Source organism: Tiliqua scincoides, chromosome 1, assembly GCF_035046505.1.
Source record: "Tiliqua scincoides isolate rTilSci1 chromosome 1, rTilSci1.hap2, whole genome shotgun sequence".
NCBI classification, from domain to species: domain Eukaryota; kingdom Metazoa; phylum Chordata; class Lepidosauria; order Squamata; family Scincidae; genus Tiliqua; species Tiliqua scincoides.
The window spans coordinates 213,198,640-213,221,606 of NC_089821.1; the positions used below are offsets into that span (position 1 = coordinate 213,198,640).

The 22,967-nt window shown below is 42.5% G+C and overlaps 1 protein-coding gene across 1 annotated transcript in view; it reads left to right on the top strand.

The window, feature by feature from the left end:
- Positions 1 to 22,566, top strand: part of ADGB (androglobin) — a 112,747-nt gene extending 90,181 nt beyond the window's left edge. Inside the window, exons 29-35 of the mRNA XM_066622752.1 lie at positions 1,630 to 1,741; positions 7,530 to 7,711; positions 11,176 to 11,331; positions 16,344 to 16,446; positions 18,811 to 18,919; positions 20,946 to 21,129; positions 22,381 to 22,566. Of these exons, the coding sequence (XP_066478849.1) occupies positions 1,630 to 1,741; positions 7,530 to 7,711; positions 11,176 to 11,331; positions 16,344 to 16,446; positions 18,811 to 18,919; positions 20,946 to 21,129; positions 22,381 to 22,566 (1,032 nt within the window). The remainder of the gene's footprint in view (positions 1 to 1,629; positions 1,742 to 7,529; positions 7,712 to 11,175; positions 11,332 to 16,343; positions 16,447 to 18,810; positions 18,920 to 20,945; positions 21,130 to 22,380) is intronic.
- The last annotated feature ends 401 nt before the right edge of the window (positions 22,567 to 22,967 follow it).

Sequence of the window (22,967 nt, forward strand, 5' to 3'; positions counted from 1 at the left end):
AGAGATGAGAAGCAGGTTCAAGATTCAATGCAGGGAGGGAAGCTGATTTTCCAAGCTTCCTAGCTGCCTTTTATTATCTTTTGAAACAATCTACAAGTTTACTCCCAGTTACTTGATAACAGTACCCTGACAACGCATTCCTAAGATATGAGCTATGAGCGCTTCTCTAAAATGCTGTCTCAGCTTGTTCACAGGCTTCAGCTCAGGAACCGGTTCACTCCAGGTTTGCCTTGAGTGGGGGGGGGGGGCAGGTTTGCCTGCCTGTTGCCATGTTCACTAAAGCCAAAGCGTGCCTCTGCATAATCACTACAGGAGAGTGTGTGCAACACAAAGGGGCCTCCATATCCATGGATCCCATATCTGTGGTTTCACTTAACTGCGGATGTGGGAGGGGCTCCTCCAAACCCTCCAGAGGCTGTGCTCCTCTCACCTCCAGAGGCTTTTTAAAGCCCTGCAGAGGTCATGCAGTCCGCCCACAGCCTCCGCGGGGCTCAGAGTGGCTGTTCAGACAAAAAGAGAGTCACTTCTGGTTTTTCCATAGAACTGGAAGTGACATTTAATGCTTTTAAAAGGAATTAGGAGTGCAGCTACTCTTGCCTCTGGAAGGTGCAGGGGGCCTTCCCGCATCCAGGGTTAAGTGAAACCACAGATATGGGATCTGCGAATATGGAGGCCCCCCTGTATTGCACATACTCTGCCACACTGAACTATGCTTTTCATGAAGCTTAATCAACCTTCCTAATGCCTTTTAAATACATAAAAATGTCACTTCCAGTTTTACAAAAAGAAAACAAAAACGGAAGCAATTTTTTTTGTCTAAACAGCTGTTCTGAGCCCCATGGAGGCTGTGGGCAGACATATGCAGCCTCTGCAGGGCTCAGAAGAGCCTCCAGAGGTGAGGGGAGCTATGTTTCTCTTGCCTTTGGAGGGCAGAGGGCATTCCTGGTATCCATTGATTCCAAAAACACCATGAATACCAGAGCACACCTGTATTTGATAAACAGCAAGCCTAGCAATCACTATCATCTGTTTATCAAAAAGCAGTGCCTGCTTGGAAAGCACTCTCAGACTATAGAATGTCTTTCTTTTTTGTATGGTGTGCGAATGTCATGGTGCAACATTCAGAATGGCAAAATAAGCAAAATGTTAGATAAAATTCCAGGACTTCTTTAAAGATTGATACAGACTTGCAACTATGGCAAATAAAAATAGCTTCCAGGCAAATTGCCCTCCCCACACTGTGTGAATAGAGTCCTATTGCTCTCTAAGGATCAAACTACATGTTAGGTTAAGTGTATCGTTAAAGTGAACATACTTGGTGAGTATTTTTTTTTCCTGTAGAAACTGCATGAGGCATATTGGATTATATCACATAGTGGATATGGGAGTCATTGTCTCCTCCCTTGAGCTCTCAGTAATTGCCATCCTCTTTCCCAAGACCAGCGAACAGCATAAGAACTGTGAAGCTTTCAAGTTAACTCCCCTTTGTGTTTGATATTTCTGCTCCCAAGCCACAGGGATCCAAGACAGCAATCAAGGGAGTGATGATTAAAACAAGCTATTGATTTAGGAGAACAACCTATGATGATTTATGAAACAATAACACTTTTCCTTTGGACTTTTTCACAGCCTCATAAGTACATTATACAAACCTTAGTGTTGCATAACAGCTGGCCACTTACTGAGAGCCAAATGACATTTGTTCAGGCACTGAGAGAACTAGAAAAAAATGAAATCAAAGGTAAGTCACTTCGTGTTATACAGTTAAATTATGATTGTTATAAAGTGTCTTGATGGAAACACATTTCTTTGATGTCTGGAAGTTGAACTAGACCACAATTCTATACACACTTCCCTTGGAGTAAGTTCCATTGACTTCAATGAAACTTCTGAACAGATATGCAGTGTTGCACTGCTAATTACATAATTTGTATTATCGGAATTATGATGACTATATACAAAAATTGGTAACAATAATTTCAAATGCTATTAATACCCAAATCCAGAGAAAGTTAACTGTGCTTAATGCCATGTTGTGATGTTCTATCTCAGCTAATGTCTTACTAATTTCAGTGAGACTTAAGTTCAACTTTCTCTAAATTAGGTCCATGTTAGTACATTTTTTCTTGTATGCTATATTTCTGTATGCCTGCTATACCAAGAGGTATACATCATTAGAAGCATCAAAAAGCTCTCCCTCTAAATTACAGGCACACTTTTAAAATTATGTGAATGTTGTTATCTTTCCATGATAGTATGAATAACAACACTATTGTACTTGGGCTGAAGTAGTATAATTAAAATTGCAAAATTTAAATGGTAAACTTGAATAAAGTACAAGTTTACAATTCAGTGTTAGCTGCAGTCTGACCCTAAAATGTTATCACAAATTTTTCTTAGATTTTCTTCTTCAAACATATTCTGCAACAAACTTATATTAAGTAGCAACAATATTTTGTAACCTTTCATAATCTTTTTAAATTATATAAATAGTTCTTTGTGCCTAAGAAAATATTAAAATTCATCCATCTTTTTACCTGAAAGAATTTTCCCATACCCTTCTGCTTGACCAGCAATGGGTCTCCTTGGACTTGCATTAGCTGTTTAGCTGGCGCAAGTCTGAAGAGTCCAAGGGGACATGTTGGCTCACTCCAGAAGAGATAGTATGTGATGCAAGTCATCCACATTTGGTGCCACCTCCTACACACTCCTGGCCTCCCCCTGCCATTGTACCCTGATCTGCCACATTCTGACCACCCTACCAACTTACCAGCGTCTGCAAGGCACTACCATCACATATGTGGTCCTTCCTGCCATCTTTGGCGGCAGCCTTGAAGTTCAAGACTCCATGCGCTTCTGGAAGACCTTTTGTAACTCTGTAAAGTGTCAACCACTGCTGAAACGTTAGTTCTGTCAGAGGTATGACCACATATGATCAGGCCTTTAGTCACTTTCATTCCTGCCATTTTCATTTCCTCAAATGAGTCTTCTTTAGAGATTATAGAATAGGAAGGCAACCAGTGAGCCATCTGGTTGCCAGTTCACCCTATTTTTTTCCCCCACAAGTTTCCAAACTAAAGCTTCATTTCACTGTAATTTTGTTCTGGCCTGGAAATTGCAAGGTATTGGAATCTAGTCCATTTAAAATATTTATGTGAAATAGATTCACATAACTTGTAAATTCACAGCCTATTCTTGTTTCTGTAGTTTCAAAATATGTTTCCCTCTAATAAAGAAATACGTATATTCTAACTTAAGTTTCAAGTAAGTTTTGAAGTATCTACTGCAAATGTTACATTTTAAATAATAAATAACAATAATAAATAAATGTTATACACATTTTCTGTGGTATAGAATTGTCAGAATGCAAATATTTATAGCACAAATATTTGAAATGCAAATTAACTGGACACAAATACATAATAACTAATGGCTTAGATTCAAGAGGGCCTGCCTCTTCACAGAAGGGAGGAGGTGGTTTCAGCTTTTGCGCCTGCTGCCGCAGCCACACACACACACACACACACACACACACACACACACACACACACACACACACACACACACCGCTATACCTAATGTCATTCTAGAGCTTCCCTTATTGTTATGAGCAGCTTTGGAGGTATACACTGCGGGCTGCAACCAGAAGGGGGAAAAACTATAGCCCTGTTCCATAAGTAGTTCCATAGAAGTTATGATCCAAGTCATTCATTCATTTTAAAAGACGTTTTGAGGATCCAATGTTGTAGTAGCTTGGGCTACTGTAATCCCATACACAATGAACTGGCAGTAAATCCCATTAAACTCAGTGGAATGTACTTTTGAGTACACATATATAAGATTGTGCTGTTGGAAAAGTAACTATATTTTCAGTGTCAATATTAGAATTTTTCAGAAAGAGGCTGCCACAGATAGTTGCAAACATACAGGACTATCAAAATTATTTTACATTCAAAAATAGTGAAATGTAATTTCTAAAAAGTTTTATTATGCAAAAATGGAAAGTTTCTGTTATAAACATTTTAACTCCCATCTTGATTCTTTGAAATGTAGGGCAATAGTGCCATCTACAGTAGATTTTAGATTAACTAGCAAGGACACGAACATGCAAGATATATATATTTTTTGTGACATTTGAAGAAAAAGTATATGATAAATATTTAGATAAAGAAAAAAATTAGATAATTCTTGTTCTTGGATAAGAACATAAGAACAGCCCTGCTGGATGAGGCCCAGGGCCCATCTAGTCCAGCTTCCTGTATCTCATAGCGGCCCACCAGATGCCTCAGGGAGCACACACGAGACCACAAGATACTTGCATCTCGCTGCCACCTCCCTGCATCTACCATTCTATTTATGCTCACACACCCCAGCAAAGACACCAGATTGCCACTGGGTTTAACTTGTGCAGCTTTATTAAACGCAATGACCAATTTTTAATGCATGAAACCTACTGAATATATCTTCCCTTCCTCACCAGTCTGGGGTAGCAAAAAAACTGCCATCCACGGCCAATTCGATTGACAGAAAAAAATTCATACCCAGCCCTTATAATGAGTGACTAGCTAATCTCATTCTGTACATACCCATCATGGCTTGTAACCTGTGATGGAGTTTTCCTCTAGAAATCTGTCCAATCCCATTTTTAAAGGCGTCTAGGCTGGATGCCATCCCCACATCCTGTGGCAAAGAGTTCCAAAGACTAATTACACACTGGGTAAAGAAATATTTTCTTTTGTCTGTTCTAATTCTTCCAACACTCAATTTTAGTGGATGTCTCCTGGTTCTGGTGTTGTGTGAGAGGGAAAAGAGCATCCCTCTATCCACTCTGTCCATCCCCTGCATCATTTTGTATGTCTCAATCATACAACAGGAAAAAAGGGTATGAAAAGACCTGTTTTCTGAAAGTAAGTACTTCCAACAGGAAAATGTGTACAGTTGTGCCAGAAAATAAATGCTCAGGATGCAGTGCAAAAGCTATAGAGCCAACAAAATGATACGATTTTTTCTGATGCACTAGGATAATGCATTCAGTCTGTCTGGCTAGTGAACAAGAGTGGGTCAGCACAAGAATACCAGAGATAACCACAATCTGTAGATACAGCCAAATCATATAAATTTGTTATCCAGTGCCAAACTGGACAGAGACAGAAAAAATGGGATGAGAATAAGGATAACACAAAATTTATCTCAGAAATATTTCATGGAGCTCCTTCCTTGACCAATGTATATTTTTGGACAATCTATACAGAATGTGGAAAAGCGTACTTACTCTGTGCAGCAAATCCTATAGATTCCCCTGTCTGTCTGTGTATGAGGGGCAGCCCAATCCTACCTAACTCCTCTGGTGCTGATGGAGTAGTGCCAATGGAGCATGTGATACATCCCACAGGAGAGTTTTGGGTCCCATAGTTATCCTTGAGTAAGGGAACTTCTTTCCCTTGCCCCAAGGCAAGCCTCCACTGCCCCAACAAGTCTACTTGGATCTGCACCAGTATAAAGGATCTTGCACTATTTTGCTAGTGCAAGTCCAAGTGGACCCAGGTCAGGAAATTGAGGCCAAGAAGAGGGACAGGATACTGGCAGAGCCCTGCACCACCAGCTCCTCCAGTGGTTGCTGATGTGCAGCCTGTCACTTGCAGAAGTGGCCTAAATGTACAGAATGGTGAGTCATGTTCTGTGACTGCTGTAAAGCACACTGCACCATCAGAACATGCATTCCAGTGACACAGAGGCCCAATAGGATTGGGCACTGTGTCACTGCCTACTCAGCTCAACTGAGGAGAAGCAGCGGAATCTTATAGGAAGGATTCCTGTAGGATTCCAACTTGCCACTTGATAAGGATGGGCGGGCAACATGGCTGGCCAACAAAGTGTTCCATTGAGAGGAGGATGAGAAGGAATGCAGCCTCTGTCCTCTATGCTGAGGTCAGTCCATGGGCCCCATATTTTTTTCTAAAGTAAGTCTCCTTTGAAAGTCAGAATGCAAGAACAGGCAAAAGGAAGTACTTCACACAGCACATAATCTATGGAATTCACTGCCACAAGATGTAATGATGGCTGCTAGCTTAGATGGCTTAAAATGAGATTTGACAAATTCACTGTGAGCAAGTCTGTCTCAGCCTACAAGTTATGATATCTATATGCAGTTTCTGAGTTTAGAGACAGTGTGCACCTGCGAGGGAGCAAGAGTGAAATTTTGGTATGCCTTTATCTTCTGTTTGTGGGCCTCCCAGGAAGAGGCAGAGGCATGGTGTTTTTTCCCAGAGGAGGGGTTGCTGGTGGCTTTCCCCCCTTCGCCCCCCCCCCCGTTGATGAGAAGAGGCAGCTCTTCCTCCTATGTGAAGCTTTGTTTCAGCCTTGAAAGAGTTTAAAAGTAGCAGCAGAAACATGAACATCCTAAGAACTAAATGTCTCAATATGTCTTCATTATGTTATACCACTGGTTACCCCTAGACAATTTGATAATGCATGCATTAATCTTCTGAATTTAATAATTCACTACATAGTCTATAATGTCGACTTGATTTATCTTGACAATATACCATGATAATATAAAATTAAATACAGAATCATGTATGTAATTACATTGGTCCTTTGATTTACAACCTCAGTATTTATTTACATGTAAATCTTTTCCCTAGGGTTATATTTTTCTTATTTTCAATAATTACAATGACAGCTCCAGTTTTTTTAAAAACATGACTTGGCCCTCAATCATGTTAAATTTACTACAGCTGATATATATTATTTAACCACCAATATTGCTTTTGCAAATAATAGAAACCATATTTCATAATATTTTCCTGGTTAACATCTACCTGTAACAACACTCCTAAACTGATTCTGCTCTACTAAAATCAAATGAAGCTTTTCTTTTGAATTCCATAGCTTGAAGGAAAAATAAGAGACAATGACTTCCTAATAAAGATGAATACTAAAAGCTTTTATAACTCAAATTTTCTTGCAAGTCTAATTATTGCATGCTTTTTCCTTTTTAATGAGTTTTTTGGCCCAATCTAATGGGGCCTTGTACTATTGGAACTAGTGTTCATGCAGCACAAGGTCCTTTATGGCTGACGCAAAATACAACACGCCATTCAGTGTGGCTCAGCCACCACCGAAGGGGCGAGTGGCAATAGCCTCATACTGGCATCCAGAGAAAGAGCCCCAGCTCTGGTAAGTCAGCAAGCAGGAGGTGGGGCAAGCAGGAGGTGGGGTTGATGGAACAGAAAGGGAGGAGGAAGAATGGGGTGGAGACTAGGGCAGGAAGGGGGCGGATCGAAGCCAGGAAGGAGGTAGTAAGAGCAGTAGTGGCACCACCAATATCCTGTTTCTTTTCCATACTTGATCTGCCTTCCCAGGTACATTTGGACTTGCACCAGCAAAGAGTCCAAGAAGACCCATTCAAGTGGCAGAGGCTTATCCCTGGGCAAGGGAACATTAGAAATGTTAACTGCTTTCTGAATATCTACAATTATGAATTTTCTTCTCATTATTATTTAAATACTACAATTCATTGTGTGCAGCACATGCTATTGATAGACATGAAGACAACATATCCATCCTAAACCCAGATGTTCACAGCAGCTTAGAAGGGCAAAAATCGGCAGGGTCTTCCAAAACAAAAAAAGCCAAAGAAAAAACAACTGATAAGGCAGAAAAGTCTGCTAAAGAAAAACCAGCAGTGGCTTCTAGACCAGAATCACAGGTAAGAACATATGCATTAATTGGTTGGTATGATTAATGTTCAGGTATAACCACAACATTCTCTCAATGTTCTATATCTGTTGTCCATTTTTTGATGGAAAGGGGGAACATATTTTACTCTCCAGTCCTCCCCTTTCTGTTGTTCATTCCAGTATAGTGCATTTCCCAAACTCTCAGGAAGAGTTTGGGACACGTGCTTGCAGAGGAGGGGTGAGGTGGTGACATGATTGCACCACTGCCAGGGACAAAAGGGTCTGCAGGCCTCTCTGTGCCAAACTGGAAGTGGCCTTTTGCACTGTTTACACCAGAGGTGCAAGGAGGCCTGCAGAGGGGATGTGGAGAGGGACATGGAGGGGATCATGGGTCCCCTGGACCCTCCAGAGAGTCATAGAAACCCCCAGGTAAGTAAAAAATAAAAACTTCTGTCCTGGCAGTGGCACCATCATAGCGATTGGGTCACTGTCATTACTGTTGCCCTGTCCTTAAGGGAGCAGCAACAGAGGTTCCTTGGCTGAGGCGTTGTGACACTCCAGTTTGGGAAGCTCTGGAAACCTATTATAACCTCTGGTATAGTGACTTAGATAATCCTGCCGTGCTCTCCTGGGAGCAAGCCCACTGAACACAATGGGACTTACATCTGAGTATACACAAATAGAACTGGACTCGAATTCTCTTGCTATCTTGTACCAGTTCAATGCTATGCAGGTCTACTCAGAAGGAAGTTCCATTATTTTCAGTGGGCCTACTTCCAGGAAAGTGTGTATAGGATTATAGCCTTAGAGCCCAATCCTGTGCTCGGCGGCACAGCTCTACTTGCTAACATGCGACTAAGTGCTAGCCCAGCACTGGCCGGTGCTGGGCTAGTGTGGGGCGGTCGTGCAGACTCCACGGCTCGGCGGTCTCATGGACTGCTAAGCCGCAGAACAGTAGGCGGGGATGGGGGCGTGAGGAGGCATTCTGGGGAGGAGGGAGGCTGGCAGGGGGCGAAGGGAGGGGTGCTGGGGGGTGGGTGGGAGGAGGATCCACAGAGCTCCACTCTGAAGGATCCTAGGCACTCATGTAGGGCTGCGCACCCTACACGAGCACCTTTACATTACCGCCGACCTTTTGGTCGACGGTAAAGTGAGTAGCCCCATTGCAGGGCTGCTTACCTTACTCGGGAGAAGGGGACAAATGTCCCCTTCTCCTGAGGCACCTCCCGCAGTGGGCTGTTAGTTCTCTAGGTAGCTATCTTGAAATACTATGTAATGGAATATCTTGTACTCGGATACAGAAAGTTCTGTTTGAGAGAGCATGATTTAATCAGGCTGCAGCAGTGATTTTTTAAAAATACAAATCACACTTTAATATTTTTTTTAATACTAATCACACTGCCAGTTTTCTGCCAGTTTTCAAAACTTGTTCTCCCCCACCCATACATAGTCCAGGTATGTATTTAAAGCCCGTCTTCCACAATCATCATCACCTTTCTGTTTGGTTAACATCTCTTAAGTGGTTTAGGTTTCTCTCCTTATTCTGATTAATGCGCTATTTCCTCCCTATTTTTTCCTAGTTTGCGGGGAAAAATTCCCCAAAAGTTTCTGTGCTGGTTCAGCAGCTTAAAAATGGCTGTGATGCTCCTGCAATAGCTTTTGTCTTTTGTTTGAAAATGCTATTCCCAAACAGCCATGTGGCTGGATGGGTATCGGTCCTTCTTTATACCTGGGCTAGCCAAGCCTCTTACTGAGATTGGCATATGCCCACTAACTGGGTAGTCAAAGCTGTCTGACTAGGTGAAGGGGTAGGATGGAGTGGCTAGGTGGCTTCCGCTCATCCAGTAAAGTAACCCTGTAAGACTATCAGTCCTAGGTTTCTTAAGATCAAGCACAAGAACGCTAGGGGATATTTTGCCAAATCTGCCATTGGAACCAATGCTGGTTTGTAGAACTAGCACACTCCCCAGTAATTGCAGGGACCAGGGTTTCTGGGACAACATAACTAGCTATCTATATGTATTTCTAGCTAGACTCATTTAGGGAATAAATTTTGTTTTGTTTGTTCTTTTCATTCCAAGCCAACCTGAAACGTCACTTTGGGATTTTGTGTGCTCTGCTCTGAAATAGCTTTCTGGCTAACTCTGCTGGGCGTTACTGTCTAATGTGGTCAGTCTGTCTTTTGTATCCATCTAGCCAAGCATAGGCATTTTTCATCAGCTTGCTTGTTGTACTTTTTCTTTCCCCGTTGTGTGTGCGTGTTTTTGTTTTAGCTTTAATAAACTGATTTTATTTGGATTTCTTACCTGCCTAGTCTGCGTTCACAGGTAACTCAATGGATTGTCACACCTGATCACTTAGGGTGCTACTGCAATTTGCTTTTAAAGAAGAGCCCCTGGATTCTGTGCTCTCCTAGGAGGGGTGGATTTACCTAGACAGCCCCGTCTCCTTAATTTGTGATGGTAGCAGCAGCTAGATCTGCCAGTGCCCACCCCCCTTTAGCATCTGTCCCAGTAAACCTGGGAAACAGAGGGCAGGAAGGGGTGCATGCTAACTAATAGGCATTACTCCATCAGTCAGCAGGCTCTCTGGCACTTTTCCTGACACATATATTTCAGGGCAAGTTGGTGATGACCCTTCAACAGGCTCACACAAGACTTGTGTTAACCAACAAAGCTGGTCTATACACATATACATCTAAGATTGTTGGAGGCTCTGATATTGTTCTTTGCCATCTTTTGGCAATAAGTCTACTGCTATGCTTCTCAGTGATGTACAGTGGCATAGCTAATGATCGTGTAGCCTGGTGCCAAGTTCAAAATGTTGCCCTGGAAGTGATGTCACAACTGGAAGTGACGTCGCACCCGGGCTTTTTAAAAAGAGAAAGTTGGAAGGAACCCTTCTCCTCCCCCTAGCAGCTCACCACCCACTTGCTCTGCTGCCTCCCCCCAGTCAGTGGCATAGCTAAGGCATATATCTGCTACCTGGGGTCAAAGAAGATTTTGCAGCCCCCCGCATGACAAAATCAAATCTAAGTAAATAAATAAAAAGTTATTGGTTCCATGCTGTATTATAATAACATCACATTGGCACTCACACATCAGTCTCATAGGTCAGTTTGGAGTTAAGCAAATCCACTTTTTGTTCCACAAGGCAGTTGTGTTTTCATTTTCTGGTTAATTGGCCATAACTTTTGATAGAATACAGATATTCCAGTGCGGTTTGTTGCATAGCATTCTGCATTAAATTACTTTTCCAGTGATACATAACGTGATGGTATTATTCATACATACCAAGATTTTCACAATTTTTGGTACTAGAGTCAAGCTCAGCTTGTTGCCCCCCTAAAGCTTGATGCCCTGTGCAACTGCTACCCCCTGCACCCCCTTAGCTACGCCACTGGTGAGGTATCAATGCTATCATCCATATTAGAGGCAATACACCTATCCCCAATATACACTCTTTATTTTTGGTCTGTTCTCTTCAATCCCAGCAATCCGATCCAAACAAGCCCTCCTGGATCTTGCGTCTAGTCATTGAACAAAATGAGGCAGAAGCCGTGGATTTGAGAAGAGACACTGAGAGAGCAGATGAGATCAAAGCTATGAAGCAGGCATGGGAAGCTGCAGAGCCAGGAAGGGCCATCAAGGTAACCAGAGATGATCCTATTCCATGTATATGTAATATGGAAAGTTCTGAAAACTCAAACTTTGGAAGTATTAGTGTCAAGCAGTCTTGAAGAGTCCCTAGTGCTGCTGGGAATAGACTGAGGGATTGCTTTGGATAAACAGTGGTGGAAGCATAAGCAGACAATGTCTAATTTTCTGTTTTTGTGCCTGGATGGCAGGGATCGTGGTAGCAGAACCTCAATATTTCTTGCAAAGTCAAAATATTGAACTGTTTTCTTTATTTTGAATGTTTTTATTTTATCATAAAATGCATAAATGGCCCTTATAACTCCAAATACACTCTCACGAAAAAAAACCCCAAGTTGTGTACAACAATATTTAAAACAAGCTATTAAAAAACAAAATCAGAACAATGTAAAACTAACAATACAGGATACTTATTTTGAGATGATGGTGAGGGTGAAGATTTGCTGCTGAGAGCAAGAATTAATATACAGTTTTGAGGCAGCTGTTCCTCATTGTTTGTTATTCAAATAAATGAGTAATGAATAATTTGGAAACTATATATAGTAATCTGCAATTTCTCTACTTTTATTTATTTATTGAAGATCCAACATTGAAGCACCAGCTTCATGTATAGAAGTTATCTGAAGTTATCTGAGGCAAATACAAAAAATACTCACAGAACCTGCCTGCTATCCTAAGTACCTTCTATTGAATTCAGTGGAATTTATCTCTGCAAAAACATGCATGCATAAGATTGCATCTCAGAACTTTTAAAAATTAATATAAAACTCTTACTTAAACTCCCCTGGATCTAATCTGATTTGGTGTAGCAAAACTGTGGTGAATTGACTGATTTGGTATCATTGATGATGTACCAAGTTCTACATGGCTTGTTTCCTAAGGTGCTTTTGCCTAAACAGAAGGCGCTTCTGCTTATGCAAGGAAAGGAAGCAATTCTGGAGATTCTCTGTTCCTGCTTCTCCTCTCGCCAGTTTTAGATGTTCAGAAACAGATTGCTGGGAGTGAGGAAAAGGCAGGATGCAGGGAGTTGCAGAGGGAATGGGAAGTGTGGAAATCTCCATTACATGACCAGAACTCTGTTCTGGTCACAAAATGGTTTCGGCTTCAAGCAAATGACCCTTAAGTATAGAAATACTTTTAGCTGGGCTACTAATTAGGTCACCATCTTCCTCCTTCACTACTTTGATGCTGTCTTTTTTGCTTGACTTCATCCTGCTTTCTGATCTGAAAAATTAACTTTGCTCCTTTCATAAGCAATGTCTATTAAATTTCCAAAGCAAACAAGTGTTAAAGTTAATACTTACAGTGCTCTGGCATCTCACCAGTCACTGTTGAAATCAGAATGCTGGATTAGAAGAGCCCTTGGTTCATTCCAACAGGGCTCTGTTTTTGTTCTGAATTTCGTATCAACTTTATTGGAAAAGCAAAACATTAAGATTAAGATTACAGGCATTTTGATGTTATTACAAGCTTTTGGCAAGCATATGATAATTTGCTCTCACTTGCAATTGCTTTAAAAAATATGTTTGCATCATTGTGCGCATGTACCCAATGCTGTTTTTGTTGTTTAACTGCTTGCAGTTAAACAGCTTTTAGTTGCATAATCTAAGGAGGCAATATTGATTTTTGTTTCTATTGCTGTCACTCTGAGCCCAGCAGTTGAATATTGTGACATGAATCATTCACCCACGTGTGTGCTTTAGTTCTATGACTCATCATTCAGCTGTCAAGCAAGACTTCATCACATATTAAAATAATTAAATTACTCAGTCCAAAATCTAAAGAGTTCATATGTTATGTGCTGCTGTTGGTGTGCAACAATTACAGGCTATCAATGAGCATCTGATTCTATACGTGAAACTGTGATGACATACTGAAGTTTCATATGGGCCAGCATACCTATAGTTACATCCTTGGTTGAATGTCAGATGCCACATTCTAAGAGCCTACTACCAAATATTAAAGATGTTGTCAGTTGCACTGGTGTAAAAGACTCTGGTGGCTAAAATGCTTTTAGGGCAGTGGTTCTCAAAGTTTTAGCACTGGAACCTACTTTTAGAATGGTAATCTGTCAGGTCCCACCAGAAGTGATGTCATGACTGGAAGTGACATCGTCAAGCTGAAAAATTGTTAACAATCCTAGGCTGCAGACCTACCCGCACTTACCCAGGAGTAAGTCCCATTTACTATCGTTGTTAAAAGCATATACATAATAGCCTGTTAAAAGTACAGATGTCTCACATTTCCCCAAATGCAGTCACATACCATGGGAATATCAAGTCTAATATATTAAAAATAAAATATTGAAATGAATGGGGACCCACCTGAAATTGGCTCGTGACCCACCTAGTGGGTCCCAACCCACAGTTTGAGAAACACTGTTTCAGGGTATTGCATGGATTGCAGTAGAGCAGGGGAGTAAAACTTGTTTCGTATCGAGAGCCGAACAGCATTCATGATGCCTGCTGAGGGCCGGAAGTGATGTCATTAAATAGGTCATAACCAAAAATAAGCACTTTTTCTCATGTAGGAACTCATTAGCTGCAAATGACAGAAGAAAAAATACACAAATCTTGATCATATTTCAAGATATGGGAGAGCCCAATTTTCATGTGGGCTGCCCTTACAATAGTAATACCTCAGCACTGCTCAGCAGCTGAGAGCCTGAGGGTTGGATAAAAAGCTTCCATGGGCCACATCCAGCCCCCGGGCCTTGTTGGACACCCCTGCACTAGAGAGTCACCTCATCTTTGGTCATTCTGTGCCATTTACTGCTCCGTGCTGTACTACTGTTAGCATAGTAGTATGCATTGGTGCTAAGATGTTCATGATGAATCGTTGTCATCCTACCAGGCGTAGATGGCTCTACCATGCTGGACTGAAGAAATGAGATCCTTATTCAAAGGTCTGGTGGAGAAATATAATGAAGTACAAACTTATGTACTTGTTTTGACTCCAAGCAAATCTTCAGCAAAAACAATAACCAGCAGTCAGGCGGAGGTGGGGAGAGCAAAGAAGAGCCTGAAGAGTGAGTCACATGATGACTCAGGCTTCTGAAATGTGTGCAGACAAATGTCTCCTGATATTGGGTCTGTTTTCTCCCAACCCAGCCTCTGCAGCTAAAATGCTGGCTGCCTAATGACTGTCTGTTAAGTCTTCTCCCACACCAACCCACAAAGTCAACCATAATAGCTGTCTGATGGAACCAAGAGAAGACAGATTCGCTGAGACTCTGTCACCAGATCAAGGGCTGCTTTGTCTGAATTTGAACTTTGTATCATGTTTGGTATCAGCCAGAGTGCTCCCTGCCCTGTGTGGCATACCTGAGCTGCAAGAGCCCCACACGCACATGGGTGACTGAGGCTGCAATCCTAATCACACTTTTCTGAGAGTAAACCCCATTGCACAAAATAAGACTTACTTCTGAGTAGACCTGGTTAGGATTGTGCCCTGATACTGAGTCTGATAAACTTGTGAGAATAAGACATTGAGATCGTTTTCATAACTGTGATGTAATCAATGATATTTAATAGGTGTCTTTGTATCACACATGCACAACTCTCTGGAACATACTGTAGATACTTGCCTATTGTAAAAATTTTGCTAAGTAATCAAGCTCAAATTATCACTTCACCTTATCAATCAGAGGGCAGAGCCTTTCAACTCTGAACAGTTTCCTTTCTTTCTCAAGCAGTAGGCAGGCACTGCTCCTTAGAAGCAATGCAAAGATCATTTGTTTCTATAGAAACTTTCCTGGGAAATTCCAGCCGAAGTTAACCTTTTATTCTCCTTTCCCTTTTTCAGCTGCTGCTGCAGCCTGGTTCTGCTTTGCAAATGCTTGCAAAGCAGATCTGTTTTTTTCAACACCAGGATGGGATCCTCCTTTCCATTTGAAACAGTCTCAGGCTACAATTCAGTGCACCATTATTTAAGAATAACACCCATGGAAAGCAGTGGGTCTGCTTCTGAGTAAAAAGGGTTGCAAATATCTATCTCTCTGCTGTGAATTGAATTGCATGCTCCTGAGCATGACCTGCCTTTTTCTGCCATTATTCCATTCTTTTCCAAGTACCCCTAAAGGTCCTGTTGAGTGTCCCTGGGAGTACATGAATACCAGGTTGGGAACCACTGTTTTACTGGTATGTTGTTTACAGTGCACTTATTCTGATAGTGTATACAAAAGGTGGTGAAGACCAGAATTTAAAAAGAATAAAAATGTATCTTGTGAACTTTTACTATGTTTTTAACAAATTAGAAACTGCAGTTCTTAGGTAACAATTAGTGGTAGGTTATTTTTTCAGGATCTGGCCTCCGGTAAAATCAGACAAAACTATAGTCAGACATCCCCCTAAGTTTAATCCCCGACTTATCCAAGGGTCATAGAAAATTCCATGATTGTTGGCTGAAAGCCTGCCCTCGACTTATCTGTGGGATCGACTTATGGGTGAGTGTCTGCGGTGATTTTGAGCTGATAAATGAGAAAAGCGCCAGACTTCATAAAGCAGCATGTGAAAAGTGCAGTGCGTGTGTGCTTGTATATGCATACGAGGGGAAGAGGAAGTTGCATGGGAGTTGTGTAAAGTCTTCAATACAAGTTAATACACCTGGGTGAGCAACAAAGTGATACCTAGAGTTTTATTATTATACAAATACCACCCCCCATTTCTATGAGGAACACTTTCCTACCATGTTCAGTGGTGGGATACCCAAAACCGCTGTTAGCAGTGAACCCTATACTTACAGTTGTGCAGGAAGCAGACAGTGAGATCTCCATGTTTGTTATAGAGGATTTAGCAGCAAACTGTTAACGGCTGTGTATCTTGTCTTTGAGCTTAAAATCTGGACTTTGCATTTTGAAATTTACATTTTGCATTTATAAAATGCATGTATTGTCAAATATATCTTTTGCAGTGTTAAAGTGCTCCTGCATTAAGAACTTGGTAATTAATATACTGTAGTTTATGCCACTCTTTTCAATGATTTGCACTAAATCTTTGTTCCCCAGGCATTTCAAGAGCGCATGCAGTTTATTAATAAATGTATGAAGAAAGGTTTGGTTGAATCCGAGGCTGAAAGCGTCGGCACTGTGGTGGGTTCTGGAGAAGCAGGTATGTGTCTGCCCACAAAACAAGCCATGAAGAAAAGCTTTCCAGGTGTGCAGTGCACTTCTTCATAGAGGCAGTGGCTGTATGACCTGAAATTCTCCCAGTGTTCCTTTTGGCTCTACCTCTCTACACAATAACAAAAATTATGGACGCTTACCAATTGCCCAACCAGTGTCTGTTAGTAACAGCATCACAGATAAAATGTTCCCTAATATGCTGTTCCATTGGCACTCATTTTCTTTCTGTCTTTGGCAAATAGCATGTGTAGGGGTGGGGCACAATCTGAATTGGGACTGCAGTAGGGAATAGGAATGATGCCTGATCGTCCAGCATCACAATGGCCAGCAGTGGGTTGAAGCTTGGTGAGCTTACATTCCAGTGATCAAGGCCTGGTGATTCCTCCAAGCTGCTGCAGCCAATGTCAGCAGTGCCTCAGTTCAGCACAGGTTCTGCTTCCTCACTGTCTCTCTTGCTCTTGCCCAGGTCTTGCTGGGAGGGACAAAAGGAGTCACTAATGCCTGTTGCTAAGGGCCACCACAGCCCCATGGCTGCATAGCAGACTTCTTCTCATCCTCTGAGTGCTGCCTGGCACACTTAGAAGGTGGCATGAGAAGAGATTCCGACTAGATGATCGCAATCTCAAAGGCCATCCTTTGCCTTTCACCTCTCAGCAGGTGAGGGAATTAGTCCAGCATCTTGTTGTTGGCAACCTTCAGTTTCGGTATAGCCCTCTGAATGGTGGTTCTGGAATAGCAGCTAGTGTGGCTGAAAAGGCCAATTTGGGAGTGACAATCCCTTCCACACTGGGAGCAAGTGCAGTCTGTCCCTGGTCTGTCTCCCCGGCTATGGGCCTTCCTTCTTTGCCTCTTTGCCACAGTCTGTTGGCAAAGTGTCTCTTCAAACTGGGAAAGGCCATGCTGCACAGCCTGCCTCCAAGCGGGCCGCTCAGAGGCCAAGGTTTCCCATCTGTTGAGGTCCAATCCTAAGGCCTTCAGATCCCTCTTGCAGATGTCCTTGTATCGCAGCTGTGGTCTACCTGTAGGGCGCTTTCCCTGCACAAGTTCTATATAGAGGAGATCCTTCGGGATCCGGCCATTGTCCATTCTCATGACATGACCAAGCCAACGCAGGCATCTCTGTTTCAGCAGTGTATACATGCTAGGGATTCCAGCTTATTCCAGGACTGTGTTGTTTGGAACACATCTAACAATCTGGTGGATGTGAGAAGTCTACTGCACTTAGCATTTGTATTGTACTTGTCTTGTTTTCTGAGTGCAAAGCATTTCACATGTGTCACCTCAATGTTGTTCTTACAAAAATCCTGTAAGGCAAGCAACTGAAGGTGAGAGGGAGATGCTTGCTGAAGATCACCTAGTGAGTCATGGCGGAAGATTTCAATGGGGAAAGTGCTGATTTGCAACTCGATCTCTTAACTACTACACTACACCAGTCACTGTCAGTGTTGCCACATTAGCTGAGAACGAACCAGTATGCAGTGATGGCTTTAAAACCATGATGACATAACCTTTCCCAGAACACACTCTCAGAATATATGCAATGCACAACTAAACTGCCAGGAAGAGCTTACAGCATGTCCCCTTGCAAAGGCTACTCATGGTCCACTAGTCAGGAGGACAGAAATCAATACCTGTGGCCACAAGATATGTAAGGTGTCTGCTCACAGCAAGCATGTCTATGAATAACCCTTTTTATAGGGATTCAAATCAGGAAATTAAGAAGTGCCATTACAATAATGAAATTATGTCACTGTGCTAACACCTGATCAGGAATGAGGCTGTAGAACCATAGCCCCCCTCCTGTCAATCAAATGTCCAAGGTAGTCAAAGATGATTACACTGGTCATCTGATCATTAGGTAAAGATGCACACACTAGAGAAGGAGACCAGCGCACGCGCGCGTGTGTGTGTGATCATTCTGGATCAGGATTTGTGTATAAACAGATATAGATATCTTTTAGTGGGGGAATATTTGAAGAACATTAAATGTATAATCTTACAAAGAACAAGTGGATTGTACTGGAAAGAGAATGCTATTCTCTTGCCAAACTGATTAATCTCTGTCCCAGACCACCTGTGGAGACCAGTGATCTCAGACTTCTCTGATCAAGACAGATGGGGATATGTGAGCCATTGGCATGCAGTGCAGAAGCTGGCTGCGTTGTCTCCAGAAGTCGACCTCTCAAGATGTCACTCAAGGCCCTCAAATGCATGCATAGAATGTCAAACCTTATATTGCCAGACAGGAAATGATACCAAGGAGACAAAATGTATAATGGTGTGTAACGTATCCCTTCCGAGTGGGAGGATAGCCCAGGCAACAATCTCATATTATTATTGTTTTTGCTAGGGGCCGCATCTCCTGTTTCTGAACCAATGGTGTCTCCAGCTGCTGCCGAAACAAGCTTAGGAATTCAGCGGAAGGAAGTGGAGCCTCTAGACCTCACACCCTATATTAGGTAAATAGCATGTATAATTTTATCGAGTTGTGTCAGTACAAAAATGGGCCAAAAATGTAAACTGAACTGTTAAGACACATTTTAAATTAGTAGCCCAACAGCCCAATCCTGACTAAATCCCTGTGCAATGATGCAGTGGCACCAGCACATCTTCTGCTGTATCCCGCAGGGGACTTTTGGCTGCTGGAGGTCTTCTTGGAATAAGGGAACATTTGTCCTGGGGTAAGCCCCAGTGGCCACTATGGGTCAACTCAGACCTGTGCCAGCTTGATCACTGTGCCAGTTTGATCTCTGGTGCACATTCTCAAGCTAAACCAGTCTCCCTCCCAGGCCTGACCCACCCTTTCACCTGCCCCATCACCATTCCATTCAGCCCACCCCACCTTGTTTGACCCTTTCCCTGCCTCCCTCCAACTCCCTGCACCAGCTTACCTGGGCTGGTGGACCTTTGGCCATCTGCTGGTGTACAGAAGGCCGGTTTGTCCTCCCCGCCACTGGTCCTGCAGCGGAAGCTGCTTAGCAACTGGCATGAAGCAGTCTCCACCAGGGCAACACTAGTCATGACAGCACCCACAGGGAATAGGATTAGGCCATAAGCTTTCAATTTACCTCTATTTAGCAACTGACTATGTTGTCACCTTTCTCCATAGTTTAACACAGTGGTTTTCAAACTTTTTAGCACCAGGACCCACTTTTTAAAATGACACCCTATTAGGAACCACCTGCTTTATGAGACTAAAAAAAATTAGAACTGGGAAGAAAATAATTATTATTATACAGGGAGGGCCCCCATATCCGCAGTTCCTGTATCCATGGATTCACCCTTGTGCGCACCCCCTCCAGAGGCGAGGAGAGTTCACAGAAGAACAGGAAATTGCACTTTTTACCTGCACGGCTCACGTCTGAGCTAGGCAGAGGCTGGGGATGGACGTCCTCCACCTCTATTGACCTGAGGCCCCTCCAGAGGTGAGGGGAGCAGAGCTTCCCTTGCATCCAGGGGGGCAGCCCCCATGACCATGGGGACAGGCGTTCACCTGTATTCACAGTTTCAGCTACCTGCAGAGGATTCCAGAATGGAACCCCCATGGATAAGGGGGCATGCCTGTATATCTTAATTATAATAAGACTGCAGGAGCGATTTAGAGAAATTGATTTTTGCATAGACCTAGAAAAATTAGATATTTAAAATTGGTTTAAATATCCCATCTCTCCTCCACTACCAAAAAAATAAGTCAGAGAGCAATTCTTTTTCTACATGCTTCCTAAACTGTGGAGTAGGGATTAATCCAAGTGTATGTCTTTCCATATAAGCTGTACCCAGCTTCTGAAGAAAGTAACGCCCCCCCCCCCCACAAGAACAGAGTCACACACTGCACAAAAGCAGACCTCCCATCTTCAGTTCCCAAAACTCAGAAGTTTCCTCTGCCTCCCCATCTCATGTCACTTCATCCCAGCAGGACCCTTTCTCTGCACCACCCTGAAAAATTATCCCCCAGGGAGAAGAATGACAGCAAGCAGGTGGGGGGCCCTTTACTGGTACCAGACAAGGACTCCTCCTCTCCAGGAACAAAGATGCAAGGAAGTGGATCAGCTTCACAGTCTTCTTCATTAACTTTCAGCACAAGGTGTACAGGCTGCACACATGCTTACACCTGCTTGCCACTCCCCTACCTCTCCCTGTCCCACACTTATTAGTCTCCTCCTCTCCTTCAGTTCCTCCTTTGCACCCCTCAGCCTTTCCCTCCCACAGTAAGTCAAGTGCTATACTAGCTGATCACAGTCATGCAGCCCTGCTGGCTTTGGGTGCTGTTGGCCTTGTTCCCCCTCTGTGATCCTTTTCACAAGCCTTCCAGAATTGGCTCATGACCCACTGGTAGGTCGTGGCCCACAGTTTGGGAACTGCTGGTTTAACATCTGAACATCCACTGTTCACGTGGCTGTGTAGATGGACCTGAATCTTGAGGCCCTCTTATCCATGGTAAGCATAGCTTGGAAGAGAGAGAAGTAACTTCTGTTTTACCTTTAGAAAAACACTACCTGAGCCTGTGCTGAAGAATGAGTCTATTGTTCAAGAGCAAGAGATGCGTAAAGCAGAAGAAATCAATCTCTTCAGACAATTTCGGGATACAGTTTTGGAACACAGAAAGGAAGAACATATGGCTAGAAATAAGTTGAAGCAAAATGTACATGAAATGTATGACGATCTACAAGTAAGTCTGAATAGTTCTGCTAAGTCTGCTAACCCTTCTGCTAATACAGTGATTTTCAACCGTTTTCATCTCATGGCACACTGACAAGGCACTAAAATGGTCAAGGCACACCACCAGGTTTTTGACAATTGACAAGGCACACCATGCTTCCAGTGGGGGCTCACATCTCCCATTGGCCCTATTAATAAATGACCTTCACCTTCCCCCAAATTCCTGTGGCACACCTGTGGACCACTTGCGGCACAGCAGTGTGCCACAGCAGAGTGGCTGAAAATGGCTGTACTAATAATTCTGCTAATTCTGCTAATAGTTCTGCTAACCCTTGCTAATTGGGTAAGAGGCACTTTTTCAAGTGGGTGCTCCTTTTTTTAGCAGGGGAAGAGTAACTGGCCCACCTCACGCCAGCAGTGTCTGTTCTAGTGAATGTCTGCTGGTGTTCTTTTGCATCTTTTAGATTGTGAGTCCTTTTGAGACAGGGAGCCATTACTTATTTGATTTTTCTCTGTAAACCGCTTTGTGAACTTTTCTTGAAAAGCGGTATATAAATACTGTTAATATTTATATATTAACTTGCACTATAACTTGTGCTCCTTGGGTAACTTGCACTCCTTAGGCAGGTTTACCAATTATATTTCTGCTAGGCAAATTCTCACCATTTATTATTTCTCCCCATGAATTCCTTGATTTCCTTTCACTTCCTTTTCTTTGTACCATCCATCCAGGTTTGACATGCTAGAGGTAGAAGGGGTAACACTATATAAATGTACAGAAAATAAAAAGTCATTCATGAACAAGCCCCTAGACATATATCTAAAATAAAACAGTCATTATAATGCATCTGGTCATTAGACTCATAATAAATTTGTGAGAAATTCTACTTGGACAAAGAAAAGATAGAAGTGTCTAAAAGCTGCAACACCTCATCCTTTTAATCCACATCTTATGGTCTTCTCAATTCTGCTGCTAACTCTTGGCCAAACCCATGTTTTAGCAGTGATTTGAAAAGAAAACAAACTTCACAGTTGGTATATTTTAAATTAACACTCATGCAGTTTGGCTCAGCATTTTTGTCATCTCCTTTTTGATATCCACAACCTTTTCACAGAGGGAGGAGGACCTAGAGCCCAATCCAATCCCCCCCCCCACTAGTGCAGCTGTGCCAAAAACTGGGGTGCTGTATCCATACGTTGAAGGGTGGCTGTACCTAAAGATTGATTTTGTTTTGAGGTGGGTGTCTTTGTCTTTGGCTAGGCATCCTTGGACGAAGCGCGAGGCAGGGTTCTCACCGTCCGGGAAGCATACAGAAGTAAGCTACTAGAGGCGGAGCGTTTAAGACAAGAAGCACTAGCAGCTGAAGAAGCCGCTCTTCGAGCAGAACAAGAAAAGAAAACCCCAGATGTCCAGAAAAAAAAGAAAGGAAAGGGGAAGAAAAAATAATGTTGCCTGAAACAGCAAGTGTAGGAACTTGTAGTACTTGGTTACTGGTCAAGAAAACCTTTCAACTTTTCACAACAAAGAGACTTTTTCGCAGTATTTTTACAGTCCGTAGCTGCAACGTGGGCCTATGCAATTCTGTCTCTTTTTGGAGTATTATGTTGAAGTCCATTTAGTATTACATTAACTTTTTAAACACTATCCCATTGGTTTTAATGTTACATGGTAAACTTTGCCATTATCATTTTTTGCCTTAATGTTTCAACTGCAATAAATGTTTGCAACAAATTATTTGTGTGCACGTTAATATTGCCAGCAAGTTTTGAGACAGAATGAAATGTAAAGGCTAGAATAAGCCAAGAAGAAGATGTAAAGAGGGTGGAGACCATAATTCCTGACCTGCC